Source organism: Pan troglodytes, chromosome 20 (genome assembly GCF_028858775.2).
Source record: "Pan troglodytes isolate AG18354 chromosome 20, NHGRI_mPanTro3-v2.0_pri, whole genome shotgun sequence".
Taxonomy (NCBI): Eukaryota; Metazoa; Chordata; class Mammalia; order Primates; family Hominidae; genus Pan; species Pan troglodytes.
In genome coordinates this window covers 49,768,003-49,783,400 of record NC_072418.2, presented here as the reverse complement: position 1 = coordinate 49,783,400, position 15,398 = coordinate 49,768,003, and the positions used below count along the sequence as shown (strand labels likewise).

Below are 15,398 nucleotides of genomic sequence, written 5' to 3'. Positions count from 1 at the left end.
CCATTTAAAAAACCAAACTAGGTTGGGCATGGTGGCTCACGCCTGTAATCTCAATACTTTGGGAGGTGGAGGAGGGAGGATCGCTTGAGCTCAGGAGTTCAAGAGCAGCCTAGGCAACATAGCAAGACCCTGTCTCTACAAAAAGTACAAAAAATTAGCCAGGTGTGATGGCATGTGTATGTAGTATCAGCTACTCGGGAGGCTGAAGTGGGAGGATCACTTGAGCCCAGCAGGTTGAGGCTTCAGTGAGCTGAGATCATGTCACTACGCTACAGCCTGGGTGACCAAGGGAGACCCTCTTTCAGAAAAAAGCAAAAACAAAGATACACCAAAAAAAAAACTAAACTAACTGCTGACCTGGAGGGTTTATTTTTTTATTTTTTTATTTTTGACAGAGTTTCGCTCTTGTCACTCTAGCTAGGGTGCAATGCTGTGATCTCGGCTCACTGCAACCTCTGCCTCCCAGGTTCAAGCAATTCTCCTGCCTCAGCTTCCCGAGTTGCTGGGATTACAGGCACCTGCCATCACACCCAGCTAATTTTTATATTTTTAGTAGAAATGGTTTCACCGTGTTGGCCATGCTGGTCTCGAAGTCCTGACCTTAGGTGATCCACCCACCTCAGCCTCTCAAAGTGCTGGGATTACAAGCATGGGCCATCATGCCCCGGCCAGACTAGAGTTTTTTTTTTTTTTTTTTTTGGAGTCTCTCTCTATTGCCCAGGCTGGAGGGCAGTGGCGAGATCTGGGCTCACTGCAACCTCTGCCTCCTGGCTTCAAGTGATTCTCCTGCCTCAGCCTCCCGAGTAGCTGGGACTACAGGTGCGCACCACCATGCCTGGCTAATTTTTTGTATTTTTAGTAGAGATGGGGTTTCGCCATGCTGGCCAGGCTGGTCTCGAACTCCTGACCAAGTGATCTGCCTGCCTCGGACTCCCAAAGTGCTAGGATTACAGGAGTAAGCCACCGCGCCGGGCCGGTTCAAATTCATGCTTTTAAACTGTTGTCTCCCGAGAGACACATGCAACGTATTTTAAGCAAAGCACTGGCCTGGTGTTGTGGTGGCTCATGTCTGTAATCCTGGTGATTTGGAAGGCTGAGGGTCGCTTGAAGCTGAGTTCGAGATCAACCTAGGCAATATATCTAGACCCCTGTCTCTATTTTTAAAAAAATTAAAGAAATCACTGGATGAGGAATGGAAAGACATTTCCCAGCATGCCCTTCTCCCCTGGGTGGGGGGCGGGGACCTAAGAGAACTACATTTCCCTGAATGCAACGCCTGCACCGCTGCTTCTTCAGCATCTCGGGAATTGTAGTCCTCTGTAAAGATGTTTGTCCACAAATCCCAGCATGCACTTGGGATCTGACTCGTTTGGTAGGAAAAGGACTGGCTCTGACTCTTCACCCATCTTCACCCAGGCTGGCCCCTTTGGTGAAACTACAACTCCCAGGGGTCTGTGCGCGAGAAGGCAGGCGGGTTTTTCTACCGGAAGTCCGCTCTAGCTCTGGGCCCTACAACTGCACCCTGAGCCGGAGCTGCCCAGTCGCCGCGGGACCGGGGCCGCTGGGGTCTGGACGGGGGTCGCCATGGTAACGGGGGAGCGCTACGCCGGGGACTGGCGGAGGGGGGGCCCACGCGTAAATAGCCGAGGCTGGATCGGGCGCTGACAAGTCCCTTCTCTGCCGCGGATGGTCTGGGTTGGGCGCGGGCTCTGGGGATTGGGACCGATCCAGGGCCGGGAAGGAGGGCACAGGGCGGTGATTCTGCGCGCGGGGGTTACCAGGGGTCTCGCGGCGACGGGCATTGGGGGTGGTGTTCCAAGGGGAAAGGGCTGTGCAGGTGGGAAACGTTGTAGATGGTTGGAAGCTTTGAAACGAGAGGAAACTCGTGAGGCACAGTCTTGTGGGTAGCGAGAAGGCATTGGAGGTGGGGAGAGGGCGTCCGAAAGAGGAAGGCGCTCTGGAAGTGTGGCGGGAGCGCGCTGGGACAAGAACGCGAGACCTTGGAAAAGGGGAGGGAGGTTTTCTTGATGGGAGGAGTCTCTAGAGACAAGGATCTGATTGCAGGTGGAGAGGGGATGTTGAGACAGGGGCAGGAGACTGCCTGTGAGAGAGGGATGATCTCAAGAAGAGACCTGGCACAGGAAACCAAAAGGAGGCAACTGTAGGGAATGAAACTTAAGGGTCTGGGAAAGCGCTGTAAAAGGAGAGAGGACCTGGAGGTAAGATGGACACTCGGAATGAATGGGGAGCAATTGAATAGGTCTTTCCAAGAGGAGAGATCTTGTGGGGTGGGGAGTAGGCTTGAAAGTGTGAGACCTGGGGAGGAATCTTTGTTGGGGCAAAGACTCAACATTGGATTTAGGAGTGCCCCTATCCCCCAGGTTGGGGCTTTGGATCTAGGAAAGGGTTCTTTGGGCTGGAAGTTGGGAAAGAAAACGAATGGGAAAGAGTGTCAGAGCGGGGGCGGAGTCTCCTCCAGGAACAGGGTCCTTGGAGGCAAAATGTGACCTTTTGAAGAAGGGAGGAAGCTTGGGAGTGGGACAAGGGATGTCACCAATAAAAAGCCCATTGAGGCCCCAAGGAGGGGAACTGAGACTGAGAAAGTGGAGGTCAAAAGGGAACAACTCCAGAGGAGGGGGATTGGAGACAGGGAAGGTTGGGGGGCATCTAGAGGGGACAGCAGAGGCGTGAGGATGCAGGGATTCAGGACGGAGGGGACTTGAGATTCCAAATGGGAAGAACACAGGGAGAGGTATACAAGGGAATTTGGGAGTAAGAGGCAGAGCTTTTTGTCAACTCTGTGGGTTTGCTTCTAGTTCTCCTAACTGTGTGAATATGTCTCTGGCTCTGCTCCCAGGCTGTGGCTGCCTGGTGTAGGCCCCCCAACGTCCCTTCCTGCCTGGGACCCCTGCCCTGCTAGGAAGTGGTTTTCCCTGGCTCAGCAGAAGGAGTTCTTGGAAGGAGAGTGTAACATCCTGTTCCGGTCCAGTTTGGTTGGTTGGGGGAGGGAGGATAGAGTGTGTGGAGAATGAGGCTTAGGAAAGAGAGTGGACTCTCTTTCCTAAGAAAAGACTCTCAGGCTGGGGCGGTGACTCATGCCTGTAATCCCAGCACTTTGGGAGGCTGAGGCAGACGGATCACATAAGGTCAGGAGTTCGAGACCAGCCTGGCCAACGTGGTGAGACCCCGTCTCTACTAAAAATACAAAAATAAGCCAGGTGTGGTGGTGGATGCCTGTAATCCCAGCTACTTGGGAGGCTGAGGCAGGAGAATCGCTTGAACCCGGGAGGCGGAGGCTGCAGTGAGCCGAGATTGTGCCACTGGCCTAGGCGACAGAATGAGACTCTGTCTCAAAAAAAAAAAAAAAAAAAAAGGCTGGGCGCAGTGACTTGCGCCTGTAACCCCAGCACTTTGGGAGGCTGAGGCAGGCAGATCACAAGGTCAGGAGTTTGAGACCAGCCTGACCAACATGGTGAAACCCCGTCTCTACTAAAAATACAAAAATTAGCTGGGCATGGTGGCATGCGCCTGTAATCCCAGGTACTCAGGAGGCTGAGGCAGGAGAATCGCTTGAACCTGGAGGTAGAGGTTGCAGTGAACCGAGACAGTGCCACTGCACTCCAGCCTAGGCAACAGAGTGAGACTCTGTCTGAAAACAAAAAAGAAAAGAAAAAGACAGGACTAGAGGGCTCTCTTTCCTAAGAGAGAAGGCTCCCACAAGTTGGGGTCAGGTGGTTCAGAGCAAAGCCTTTGGACTCCCACCTCTGCTTTCTGGCTGTGAGACTTCCTTTCCCTGAATCTCAGTTTCCTCATCTATAAAATGGGCATGAGCATGCCTGTCTCAGACAGAAATGGGCCCAGAACTTCTAATGGAGTAAGCTTTGGCCATGGTTTTCTGAACATCACATAATGGAAAATATAATGCTGCTAAGAGCTGGTTCTTATGTAACACTTAGTACGTGCCAGTCACTGTACTATACCTCTATGTTTTTCTTTTTGTTTTTTTGAGACAGCGTCTCCCTCTGTCACCCAGGCTGGAGAGCAATGGTGCAATGTCAGCTCACTGCAACCTCTGCCTCCTGGGTTCAAGTGATTCTCATGCCTCAGCCTCCCGAGTAGCTGGGATTATAGCCGCCTCCCCACTGCCCCCCATCACACCTGGCTAATTTTTGTATTTTTAGTACAGATGGGGTTTCACCATGTTGGCCAAACTGGTCTCGAACTCCTGACCTCAAGTGATCTGCCCGCCTTGGCCTCCCAAAGTGCTGGGATTACAGGTGTGAGCCACCGTGACCGGCCAGGAATATCCTTTACTCCTCACAGTAAACTCAGGCACCAAAGTGGCACCAAAGTTAAGTCATGAAAGTGGCAGACGCTTTGGAAAATGGTTTAGCAATTCCTGAGAAAGTTAAACATAGCGTTACCCTATGAGCCAGCAATCTCACTCTTAGGTATATACCCAAGAGAAATGATCCATCCACACGAAAACTCATACACGAATGTTCATAGCAGTATTATTCATAATTGCCCTAAAGCAGAAACAACCCAAATGCCCGAAGTACGGCCTTATCCATCCAACAGAGGATCACTCAGCCACGGAAAGGAATTGCGGCTCTGCCACTTGCCACCCCACAGATGAGCCTGGAAAACGTCACGCTGAGTGAAGGAAGCCAGACACGAAAGCCACAGAGTGCATGATTCCACTCATATACAATGTCCAGAACAGACACATCCACAGAGACAGAAAGGAGACTCGTGGCTGCCAGGCCCTGGGGGAACGGAGAGTGACTGCTAATGGGTGGGGAGTTTTTTGGGGGGAGATGATGAAAATGTTCTGGTATTAGATAATAAATTAGATAGTGGTGATATTAGGTGGGGTGCGGTGGCTCACGCCTGATGCAGCACTTTGAGGGGATGAGGTGGGTGGATCGCTTGAGGCCAGGAGTTCGAGACCAGCCTGGACAACATGGTGAAACCCCGTCTCTACTAAAAATACAAAAAGTTAGCTGGGCGTGGTGGTGTGTACCTGCGGTCCCAGCTACCTGGGAGGCCTGCACCCAGGAGGTGGAGGTTGCAGTGAGGCGGGATCACGCCACTGCACTCTAGCCTGGGCAACAGAGCTAGAACCTGTCTCAAAAAAAAAAAAAAAAAAAAAAGTGGTGATTTTTACACAACTGTGAATATATACTAAGTGAATATACCAAAAACCATTTAACTGTCTACATTTTAAGTGGATGGATTTTATGGTGTGTGAATTACATTTCAATTTTATAAAAAGTTAGGAAGCAAAGAGAAAAAAAGAAGTGGCAGAGCTGGAACTTAGCCCAAAGGAGTCTGAACCTCAAATGTTCATTGAGTATCTACCACCTACCAGCCACCGAACTAAGTTTATAAACTTTTTTTTAACCTTTAAAAAAACCCTGGCTGACTGGGCACGGTGGCCCATGCCTATAACCCCACACTTTGGGAGGCAGAGGCGGGTGGATCACCTGAGGTCAGAAGTTTGAGACCAGCCTGGCCAACATGGTGAAACTCCGTCTCTACCAAAAATACAAACATTTTCTGGGCGTGGTGGCGGGTGCCTGTAGTCCCAGCTACTCAGGACACTGAGGCAGGAGAATCGCTTGAACCTGGGAGGCGGAGGTTGCAGTGAGCCGAGATTGCGCCATTGCACTCCAGCCTGGGTGACAGAATGAGACACTGTCTGAAAATTTAAAAATAACAAAAAAATAATGAAAAAACCACCCTGGTGAGATGAATCTTCTTGGGAGACTTGTTTTGCTGGTGAGGAAACAGGCCTAGAGGGGCAGACAAAGCAGGGCACTGTGGCTCACACCTGTAATCCCAGCAGTTTGGGAGGCCGAGGTGGGAGAATTGCTTGAGTCCAGGAGTTTGAGACCAGCAACATAGCAAGACTCTGTCTCTACAAAAAAAAAAAAAAAAAAAGAGAGAGAGAGATAAGAGGTGGTGGAGCCTGGGACTCGGGGCCCTGGAGCTGACTCCAGAGTTGGAGACTTGTGGAAGGGAAGTCACTCCACAGGGGTGCTGGAGGGACCTGGGATGAAGCGTGTGGCCAGGCCGGCCTGGCTTGGGTCTGGGGAGCAGCCGAGACTCCTGGAAGTCAGGCAGCAGGGAGGCCCTGAGCCCTATCTCCCCTCTGGGTGGATGGGTGGGGCCATTGGGCAGCGCCCAACCCGTCCTCTCTGCCTCTCTCACTTCCTCCTTCTCCTCCTGCTGCCCCCAGATCCGCTTTATCCTCATCCAGAACCGAGCAGGCAAGACGCGCCTGGCCAAGTGGTACATGCAGTTTGATGATGATGAGAAACAGAAGCTGATCGAGGAGGTGCATGCCGTGGTCACCGTCCGAGACGCCAAACACACCAACTTTGTGGAGGTGACGCCCGCTCCATGCCTCCTGCACCCCGCTGCTTCCTCGTGCCCAACTTCGCCACTCCCTGCCCAGCTTCTAGTTGCAAGAACCCCTTGGACCCTCTATCCATCCTATATCATTCACTCAACCCGCTTTGAGCTTGCTTGCTTCTTCCCTTCCTTTATTTGTACTTTTCATTGTGAAAAATCATAAACATACAGATTAGTACAATGAAAGAAAAGTATATTGGAGATTCATATACCTACTACCCAGATTTAATCAGTATTAATATTTTGCCTTTTTGTTCTGCATTGTTATTATTAATTTTTTTTGCCTACGATTAAAAAAGAATTTTTTTTTTTTGGTCAAATTTTTTTGCTGGTGCGTTTTTCAAACTTCCTATAGAGTGTTCAAACACAGAAAAGTAGAGAGAATAGGCCAGGTGCAGTGGCTCATGCCTGTAATCCCAGCACTTTGGGAAGCCAAGGTGGGAGGATTGCTTGAGCCCAGGTGTTCAAGACCAGCCTGGGCAATGTAGCAAGACCTTGTCTTTATTTTTTATTTGATTGAATTGAATTAATTAATTAATTATTTTGAGACAGAGTCTTACTCTGTCACCCAGGCTGGAGTGCAGTGGCATGATCTCAGCTCACTGCAACCTCCACCTCCCAGGTTCAAGCAGTTCTCCTGCCTCAGCCTCCCAAGTAGCTGGGATTACAGGCATGCACCACAACACCAGGCTAATTTTGTATTTTTGGTAGAGACGAGGTTTCACCATGTTGGCCAGGCTGGTCTCGAACTCCTGACCTTGTAATCCACCCTCCTCGGCCTTCCAAAGTGCTGGGATTACAGGCATGAGCCACTGCGCCTGGCCTTTTTTGCCTTTTTTTTTTTTTTTTTTTGAAATGGAGTCTGTCTCAGTCACCCAGGCTGGAGTGCAATGGGGGCAATCTTGGCTCACTGCAACCTCCTCCAGGGTTCAAGCTATTCTCTGCCTCAGCCTCCCTAGGAGCTGGGATTACAGGTGCTCGCCACCACGCCTGGCTAATTTTTATATTTTTAGTAGAGATGGGGTTTCACCATGTTGGCCAGACTGGTCTTGACCTCCTGATCTCAAGTGATCCACCCACCTTGGCCTCCCAAAGTGCTGGGATTACAGGCGTGAGCCACCATGCCTGTCCCTCTTTAAAAAAATTTTTTTGAAACAGGAGCTCATTCTGTCACCCAGGCGGGAGTGCAGTGGCACGAACATGGCTCACAGCAGCCTTGACTTCCTAGGTTCAAGCTACCCTCCCACCTCAGCCTCCTGAGTAGCTGGGACTACAGGCTTGTGCACTACCAAGCCCAGCTAATATTTGTATTTTTGGTAGCGATGGGGTCTCACCATGTTGCTCAGGCTGGTCTCAAACTCTTGAGCTCAAGTGATCTGCCTGCCTCGGCCTCCCAAAGTGCTGGGATTACAGGCATGAGCCACTGCGCCCAGCCAGGGTGCAGGTTTAAATGGTTTGGTTAGGATGGCATTGCTGAAAAGGTGACATTGGAGCCAAGACCTGAAGAACTTGAGGGGGAGGAAGGAGCCAATGTCTGAGAGGAACATTTCAAGCCAAGGGAACAGCAAGTGTAAAGTCCCTGGGGCAGGAGAATACTTAGGGCGTTCCAGGGATAGCAGGAATGCAGCCAGGAAGGGGAGGAGATGAAAGAGAGAAGATAACAGGGTAATCTCTTGGTGCAAGGCTGCAGGGAAGACTTGGGCTCTTACTATGAGTCAGATGGGAGCCGTAGAAAAGTTGTTTTTGCCGGCCGGGCGCCGTGGCTCACTCCTGTAATCCCAGCACTTTGGGAGGCCAAGGTGGGCGGATCACAAGGTCAGGAGTTCGAGACCAGCCTGACCAACATGATGAAATCTCGTCTCTACTAAAAATACAAAAATTAGCCGAGCCTGGTCGTGGGTGCCTGTAGTCCCAGCTACTCGGGAGCCTGAAGCAGGAGAATCGCTTGAATCCAGGAGGCAGAGATTGCAGTGAGCCGAGATCGTGCCATTGCACTCCAGCCTGGGCAACAGAACGAGACTCCTCTCAAAAAAAAAGAAAGGTTGTTTTTGTTTTTTGGTGTTTTTTAGAGACACGGTCTTGCTCTGTCTCCCAGGCTAGAGTACAGTGGTGCAATTACAGCTCACTGTACCCTCCCAGGCTCAAGCAAGCCTCCCACCTCAGCTTGCCAAGTGGCTGGGACTACAGGCATGCACCTCCATGCCCATCTAATTTTTAAATTTTTTTTTTCTTTTCAGGTGGGTTCTCACTCTGTCACCTAGGCTAGAGTGCAGTGGTGCGATCTCAGCTCACTGCAACCTCTGCCTCTCGGGTCAAGCAATTCTCCCACCTCAGCCTCCCGAGTAGCTGGGACCACTGGCATGTGCCACCAACGCCGTACTAATTTTTGTATTTTTGGTAGAGACAGGGTTTCGCCATGTTGCCCAGGCTGGTCTCGAACTCCTGAGCTCCAGCGATCCGCCCACCGCAGCTTCCCAAAGTCCTAGGATTACAGCCATGAGCGACCACGCCTGGCTAATTTTTAAATTTTTTGTAGAGATGGGGTATTGCTATGTTGTCCAGGCTGGTCTTGAACCATGGAGGGTTTTGAGCAGAGCATGGCCATTGGCCGACTTGAGGCTGCGCTATAGGGCAAGAGCATAGAGGAGACTGCTCGGAGAGAGGTGGCTGCAGTGGTCCAGGTGGGAGATGCTGGTGACTGGACCAGCATGGAAGCCGTCGGTGTGGCCAGGAGCGTTTTGGAGGTGGACCCAGCTGAATGGCCAAGAACTGGATGTGGAATGTGAGAGAAAGCAGAGCCAGGGCGACAATTAGATTTCCCACTTGAGCCCCCGGGTAGGATGGAGCTGTCATTATCTGATATGGGCAGATGGGAAGGGCAGGCGGAGGTGAAGATCAGGAAGGAAGTGTTGGGGGTCTGGCCCCGAGTATCGTCCACATCCCAGCAGAGATGTCCAGGAAGAAGTGACGAGTCAGGGTTCTTAGAGAGAGCTGGGTAGGATATGGAAACGGCATTTCTGCACATAGAGGGAAACCGAGGCCAAGGAGCTCACCGGGGAAGTGAGGATAGACCGAGGAGAGCACCAGAGGGCCACGTCTGCAGGCAGAGAGATGAGGAGGGAGAGGAGAACCAAGAGATTGGGTGTCCCAGCAGCCAGGAGGGGGACAGGGTTGGACTTACCTCGCCAGGAGGAGGTCACTGGTGGTGTCACCAAGAGCAGCAGGTGGGAAGGAGGAGAGGAACTGGGTGTTGGGTGTTCTGGCTATGTGGGCGCCTTGCTGCTAATGTAGTGGCTGGTCCTGTGCTGAGGGCTGGGGCGCGGGAGGGGTCAGTGAGGCCCAATGATACAGGGGCAGCCGGAAAGTCCGGCTGGGCAAATGAGAATGTTACAGAGGAGGCTGACCCTCAGGTCTTGAGTTCCTCCATGCCTCCAGGATCCAGGCCCGCCCATTCATTCAGTTGTTCCTTTGTGCATGTATTCACCTAATGTTTCTGTGTGCCTCCTCTGTGATCAGCCCAGTGCTGGGTTCACAGCAGCACTGAGACAGCCTTGTGCTGCTTTGGGACTCATAGCCCAGGAAGGAACACAAGCCTGTCCTAGACAGTGACAACCAGAGTAGGCAGGGCTGGGATCGAGGAGCCTGGCTGGGGGAGGGCACCTGACCCAGCCTGGGGGTCTGGAGGGCTTCCTGGAGGGGACTTGTGAGTGAAGATCAAAGGGAGGAGTAGGCAACTGGAAGATGCGGGCTATCCCTCTTGTTATTATTATTATTATTATTTGAGACAGGGTCTCACTCTGTGCCCCAGGCCGGAGTGCAGTGGTGCAATCATAGCTCACTGCAGCCTCCGCCTCCCAGGCTCAAGGGATCCTCCCACCTCAGACTCCTGAGTAGCTGGGACTACAGGGACCTGCCACCACGCCCAACTAATTTTTTGTATGTTTTATAGAGATGGGTCTTGATATGTTGCCTAGACTGCTCTTGAACTCCTGAGATCAAGCCTTGGCCTCCCAAAGTGCTGGGATGATAGGCATGAGGCCCGGCACCTGGCCGTCATCCAATCTCTGTCTGACTCGCACTGTCCCGCCTCCCGTTTTCCTTTATTAGCAGCCCAGTGAGGACATTGGTCCCGCCTGAACCATCCAGGATTATCGCCCCATCTCATGCTTCTTAACTTCGTCACAAGTTGAGACTGCAGAGTCCCTTTTTGCCATATAAGGTCCCATATTCACAGGGTGTGGGATTAGGATGTGGATGTCTTTGGGGGCCATTACCTGTGCCAGCCCTTTGCAGGGCAACATGGAGGACACAGTGTGACAGCTCCAGCTTCCCCCACAGGCTCAGTCCAATGGGGAGACAGACCCATCCCCAGACAGTGGCAACCGGCAGTGGTCAGGCTGGGGCAGGGCAGGGGTGGGGCAGTGGCGTGGGATGTTCAGAGGGGACACCTGCCCCAGCCTGCAGGATGAGAGAATGTGCTTCTCTGAGAGAATGTAGCTGGAGGAGAGATGGGGGTCTGCGGCAGATCCCTGAGAAGCCTCGAAATTTAAAACAGGAAGGGAGGCTGGAAAGATGGAGCAGTAGCTGGAGGCGGAGGAGGGTGAGAGCCAGAAAAGCTGGATTGCAAGAAGAGAGGAGCACTGATGATCAGTGTCAGCTCATTTACCCGTGGATTATATGTAGGCCTTACTGTAATCACACCAGAAAACATACTCAGGCTGGGGTCACGCCTGTAATCCCAGCACTTTGGGAGGCAGAGGCAGGTGGATCATCTGAGGTCAGGAGTTGGAGACCAGCCTGGCCAACATGGTGAAACCTCATCTCTACTAAAAATACAAAAATTAGCCAGGCGTGGTGGTGCACACCTGTATTCCTAGCTACTCAGGAGGCTGAGGCAGGAGAATTGCTTGAACCTGGGAGGCAGAGGTTGCAGTGAGCCAAGATTGCGCCACTGCACTCTGGCCTGGGCGACAGAGTGAGACTGTCTCAAAAAAACCAAAAAACAAAAAAAACCCCTGAAAACATGCTTGGAGTATAGCAATGAACAAGAGATTGAGCTGAAAAAATGAGTAAAAAGCTATTAGCTGGGTGTGGTGGCGCGCCTGTAATCCCAGCTACTTGGGAGACTGAGGCAGGAGAATCGCTTGAACCCAGGAGGCGGAGATTGCGGTGAGCCGAGATCGCGCCACTGCTCTCCAGCCTGGGCGTCAGAGCGAGACTCAAAAAAAAAAAAAAAAAAAAAAAAAAGCCGAAGACTGATGCTGGCACTCATAGCTGTCAGCAGGTGGCGACACAGGCACACCCCAGACCTAGAGCCGCTGTTTTTTTGTGTTTTTTGAGACAGGGTCTCCCGGGCTGGAGTGCAGTGATGGGAACATGGCTCACAGCAGCTTTGACCTCCCAGGCTCAGGTCATCTCCCCACCTCAGCCTCCCGAGTAGCTGGGACCACAGGTACACGCCACCATACCCAGCTAAGTTTTGTACTTTTGTATAGACGGGGTTTCACCATGTTGCCCAAGCTGGCCTGAAACTCCTGGGCTCAAGTGATCCTCTCGCCCGGCCTCCTGGAGTGCTGGGATTTTTTTTTTTTTTTTTTTTTGGTAATGAACCTGACATTGAGAACATATAGAACTGAACTGGATTTTCAGGTTTTGGCCAAAGACATTGTACTTTGCAACCCAGTATGCATATATATCTGTCTCTGTCTACTTAACACACGCGTAAAATGAGAATCCATGTCCCTGATCCTGGCATGTTTGTTCACGGTGTGTGTCTGTGTTACTATGCTGTGTATATCACATTTCAGTGAGGGCAGGACAAGGACCCAGGATCGTCTTGGTGGCAGTGGTAACCCTCCTCCCCACACTGCCTATCACAGGCCTGGCATAGAGTAGCTGCTCAGGAAGTATTTGTTAAATAATTGAGTTAATTAATTCCAGGCTAAGGAATGTGACTGTCTCCAGAGGTAGCAGGAAGTCACAGAAGGGAGTGGCAAGGTTGCATGGACACTATTGAACATGTCAGGCTCCCGCCCAGCCCTGGGCTTTTGCTATCTGCTTAGAACATTCCTGCCTATCCTCCAGGTCTCAGCTCCGATACCCCCTCCTCCAGGAAGCCCTCCCTGACTCTCCAGGATCAGAGGGGGTTAGGCACCCTCTTTGGGCTCTCACAGCCCATCCTGTCCATTCTGGGGATGCCTGCCCCCGCTGCACTGTGAGCAGGGTTAGGGCTGTCTCGGTCACTGCTGTGACCCCAGCACAGGGCCAGGCACAGAGCTGAGCCTCGGGACCACGTATGGAGTGAAGGAGTGAATGTTTTGGCCCCACTCTGTCTGGCATGTTGGGTCCTGGCAAGCTCCGTTGCTGACAGCCTCTCTGTTCTGCAGTTCCGGAACTTTAAGATCATTTACCGCCGCTATGCTGGCCTCTACTTCTGCATCTGTGTGGATGTCAATGACAACAACCTGGCTTACCTGGAGGCCATTCACAACTTCGTGGAGGTATGGCGGGAGAGGGAGGTAAGGTGGGGAGGCGGGCGGGCAGCCCTGGAGTGGCCCCCAAGGCCTGGGAACCCTCCCTGGTCCCTCCTGAGCCTTCCCCTCTGCAGTGACTGGGACTCTCTCTCTCCGTTTCTTTTTTTTCTTTTTCTTTTCTTTTCTTTTCTTTTTTTTTTTTTGAGACGGAGTCTTGTTCTGTCGCCCAGGCTGGAGTGCAGTGGTGCAATCTTGGCTCATTGCAGCCTCCGCCTCCCAGGTTCAAGTGATTCTCCTGCCTCAGCCTCTTGAGTAGCTGGGATTACAGGCACACGCCACGATGCCCAGCTAATTTTTGTATTTTTAGTAGAGATGGGGTTTCACCATGTTGGCCAGGCTGGTCTTGAACTCCTAACTTCAAGTCATCCTTCTGCCTTAGCCTCCCAAAGTGCTGGGATTACAGGTGTGAGCCACCGCGCCTGACCTTTTGCCATCTCTTTGCATCGATCTTTGCTTTTGTTTCTCTCTGTGTGTCTCCTTGCCTCTCTCCCTGTCACTGTCTCTCTCTCTCCCCTGCCTCCCCCTTGGTCTCTTTTTTTTGCTGTCTCTTTCTGATGACCTTGTTCCCATCTGTGTGCGTGTGTGGCTCTCTCCCTGCCCATCTCTTACCATCTCTGCCTTCCTCTCCCAGGTCTTAAATGAATATTTCCACAATGTCTGTGAACTGGACCTGGTGTTCAACTTCTACAAGGTAGGCTCCTGGTGAAGAGGAGGCTGAAGGAGCCGGAGGAGGGGGACGGGGGGGACCCATGGTGCACTAGCCACCTGGAGCCTCTGCTGAGGTCTGTGTCCCAGCTCGAGAGGCATCAGAGCCCCAGCTTCCAGGGTCCGGGCCAGCATCCCGGGGGGCCTCGTCTCACCCCAGGGTCTCCCCTCACACAGGTTTACACGGTCGTGGACGAGATGTTCCTGGCTGGCGAAATCCGAGAGACCAGCCAGACGAAGGTGCTGAAACAGCTGCTGATGCTACAGTCCCTGGAGTGAGGGCAGGCGAGCCCCGCCCCGGCCCCGGCCCCGGCCCCTCCTGGACTCGCCTGCTCGCTTCCCCTTCCCAGGCCCGTGGCCAACCCAGCAGTCCTTCCCTCAGCCACCTAGGAGGAAGGGACCCAGCTGGGTCTGGGCCACAAGGGAGGAGACTGCACCCCACTGCCTCTGGGCCCTGGCTGTGGGCGGAGGCCACCGTGTGTGTCCCGAGTAACTGTGCCGTTGTCGTGTGATGCCATAAGCGTGTGTGCGTGGAGTCCCCAATAAACCTGTGGTCCTGCCTGGCCTTGCCGTCTTTGAGCCCTTGCCTGTCTCTCCTGGGAACCAGATACCTAGGATGCCTTGCCTTCAGTCCATCAGTCAGTCAGTCAACAAACGCCCCTCATTGTGCTGAGCAAGGTGAGACACCCAGGTGCTCTTCAGACCTGCTCCTGCTCACCGAGGGCCCCCAGGCTGGAAGGGGTGATGGGTTTAGATTCCAGGCACTTGCTACTAAAATAACAATACTCAGCTAATGCTGAAGGGCACTCACCCTCTCCCAGGCATTGTTCTAAGCAATTGACATGTCTTACCTTACTTAAAGCTCACTAGATTATAAGCATGGGACTATTTTTTTTTTTTTGAGACATGGTCTCACTCTATTGCCCAGGCTGGAGTGCAGTGGCAGGATCATGGCTCACTGCCGCCTTGACCTCCTGGGCTCAGTTGATCCTCCCACCTCAGCCTCCCAAGTAGCTGGGACTACAGATGTGTGCCACCATACCTGGTTAATTTTTTTTTTTTTTTTTTTTAGACGGAGTTTCGCTCTTTTTGCCCAGGCTGGAGTGCAATAGCGCTAGCTCGGCTCACTGCAACCTCTGCCTCCCAGTTTCAAGTGATTCTCCTGCCTCAGCCTCCGAAGTAGCTGAGATTACAGGTGCGTGCCACCATGCCCAGCTAATTTTTTTTTTTTTTTGAGATGGAGTCTTGCTCTGTTGCCCAGGCTGGAGTGATCTCCTGGCTCAAGTGATCTTCCTGCCTTGGCCTCCCAGAGTTCTGGGATTACAGGCATGAGCCACTCTATCCGGCCAAGGACATGACTGTTATTATCCCCATTTTCCAAGTGAGAACATTGTTCCAGGAATGTTTCAGGAACATTAAAAGACTTGACCAGGCTGGGCGCAGCGGCTCACGCCTGTAATCCCAGCACTTTGGGAGGCTGAGGCGGGTCAAGAGATTGAGACCATCCTGGCCAATGTGGTGAAACCCTGTCTCTACTAAAAATATAAAAATTAGCTGGGCATGGTGGCATGCACCTGTAATCCCAGCTACTCAGGAGGCTGAGGCAGGAGAATTGCTTGGACCCGGGAGGCAGAGGTTGCAGTGAGCCGAGATTGCGCCACTGCATTCCAGCCTGGGCAACAGAGCGAGACTCCATCTCAAAAAAAAAGACGACTTGACCAAGGTCTGTAGCTAGTCAGT

At 52.3% G+C, this 15,398-nt stretch overlaps 1 protein-coding gene across 3 annotated transcripts; it reads left to right on the top strand.

Annotated features, from left to right (window-relative positions):
• The first annotated feature begins 1,355 nt into the window (after positions 1-1,355).
• On the top strand, positions 1,356-14,223 carry AP2S1 (adaptor related protein complex 2 subunit sigma 1). 3 transcript variants are annotated; one of them, XM_054673545.2, is made up of 6 exons: positions 1,597-1,689; positions 2,065-2,219; positions 6,245-6,394; positions 12,807-12,920; positions 13,585-13,644; positions 13,836-14,223. In XM_054673545.2, the coding sequence occupies exons 2-6, from the start codon at positions 2,169-2,171 to the stop codon at positions 13,935-13,937; spliced, it is 477 nt and encodes a 158-aa protein (XP_054529520.1). In that variant the 5' UTR covers positions 1,597-1,689; positions 2,065-2,168; the 3' UTR covers positions 13,938-14,223. The 3 variants fall into 3 exon arrangements, with proteins under 3 accessions (XP_512774.1, XP_054529520.1, XP_001168470.1); XM_512774.5 differs by lacking the exons at positions 1,597-1,689; positions 2,065-2,219 and adding an exon at positions 1,356-1,587; XM_001168470.8 differs by lacking the exon at positions 1,597-1,689 and having other exon boundaries at positions 2,039-2,219.
• The last annotated feature ends 1,175 nt before the right edge of the window (positions 14,224-15,398 follow it).

Coding starts and splice junctions, on each gene's coding strand:
- AP2S1 (XM_054673545.2), top strand. CDS start 2,169: ATGAAACTTAAGGGTCTGGGAAAGCGCTGTAAAAGGAGAGAGGACCTG. Junction 2,220..6,244: donor AAAGGAGAGAGGACCTGGAG/GTAAGATGGACA, acceptor TGCTGCCCCCAG/ATCCGCTTTATCCTCATCCA. Junction 12,921..13,584: donor CCATTCACAACTTCGTGGAG/GTATGGCGGGAG, acceptor TTCCTCTCCCAG/GTCTTAAATGAATATTTCCA.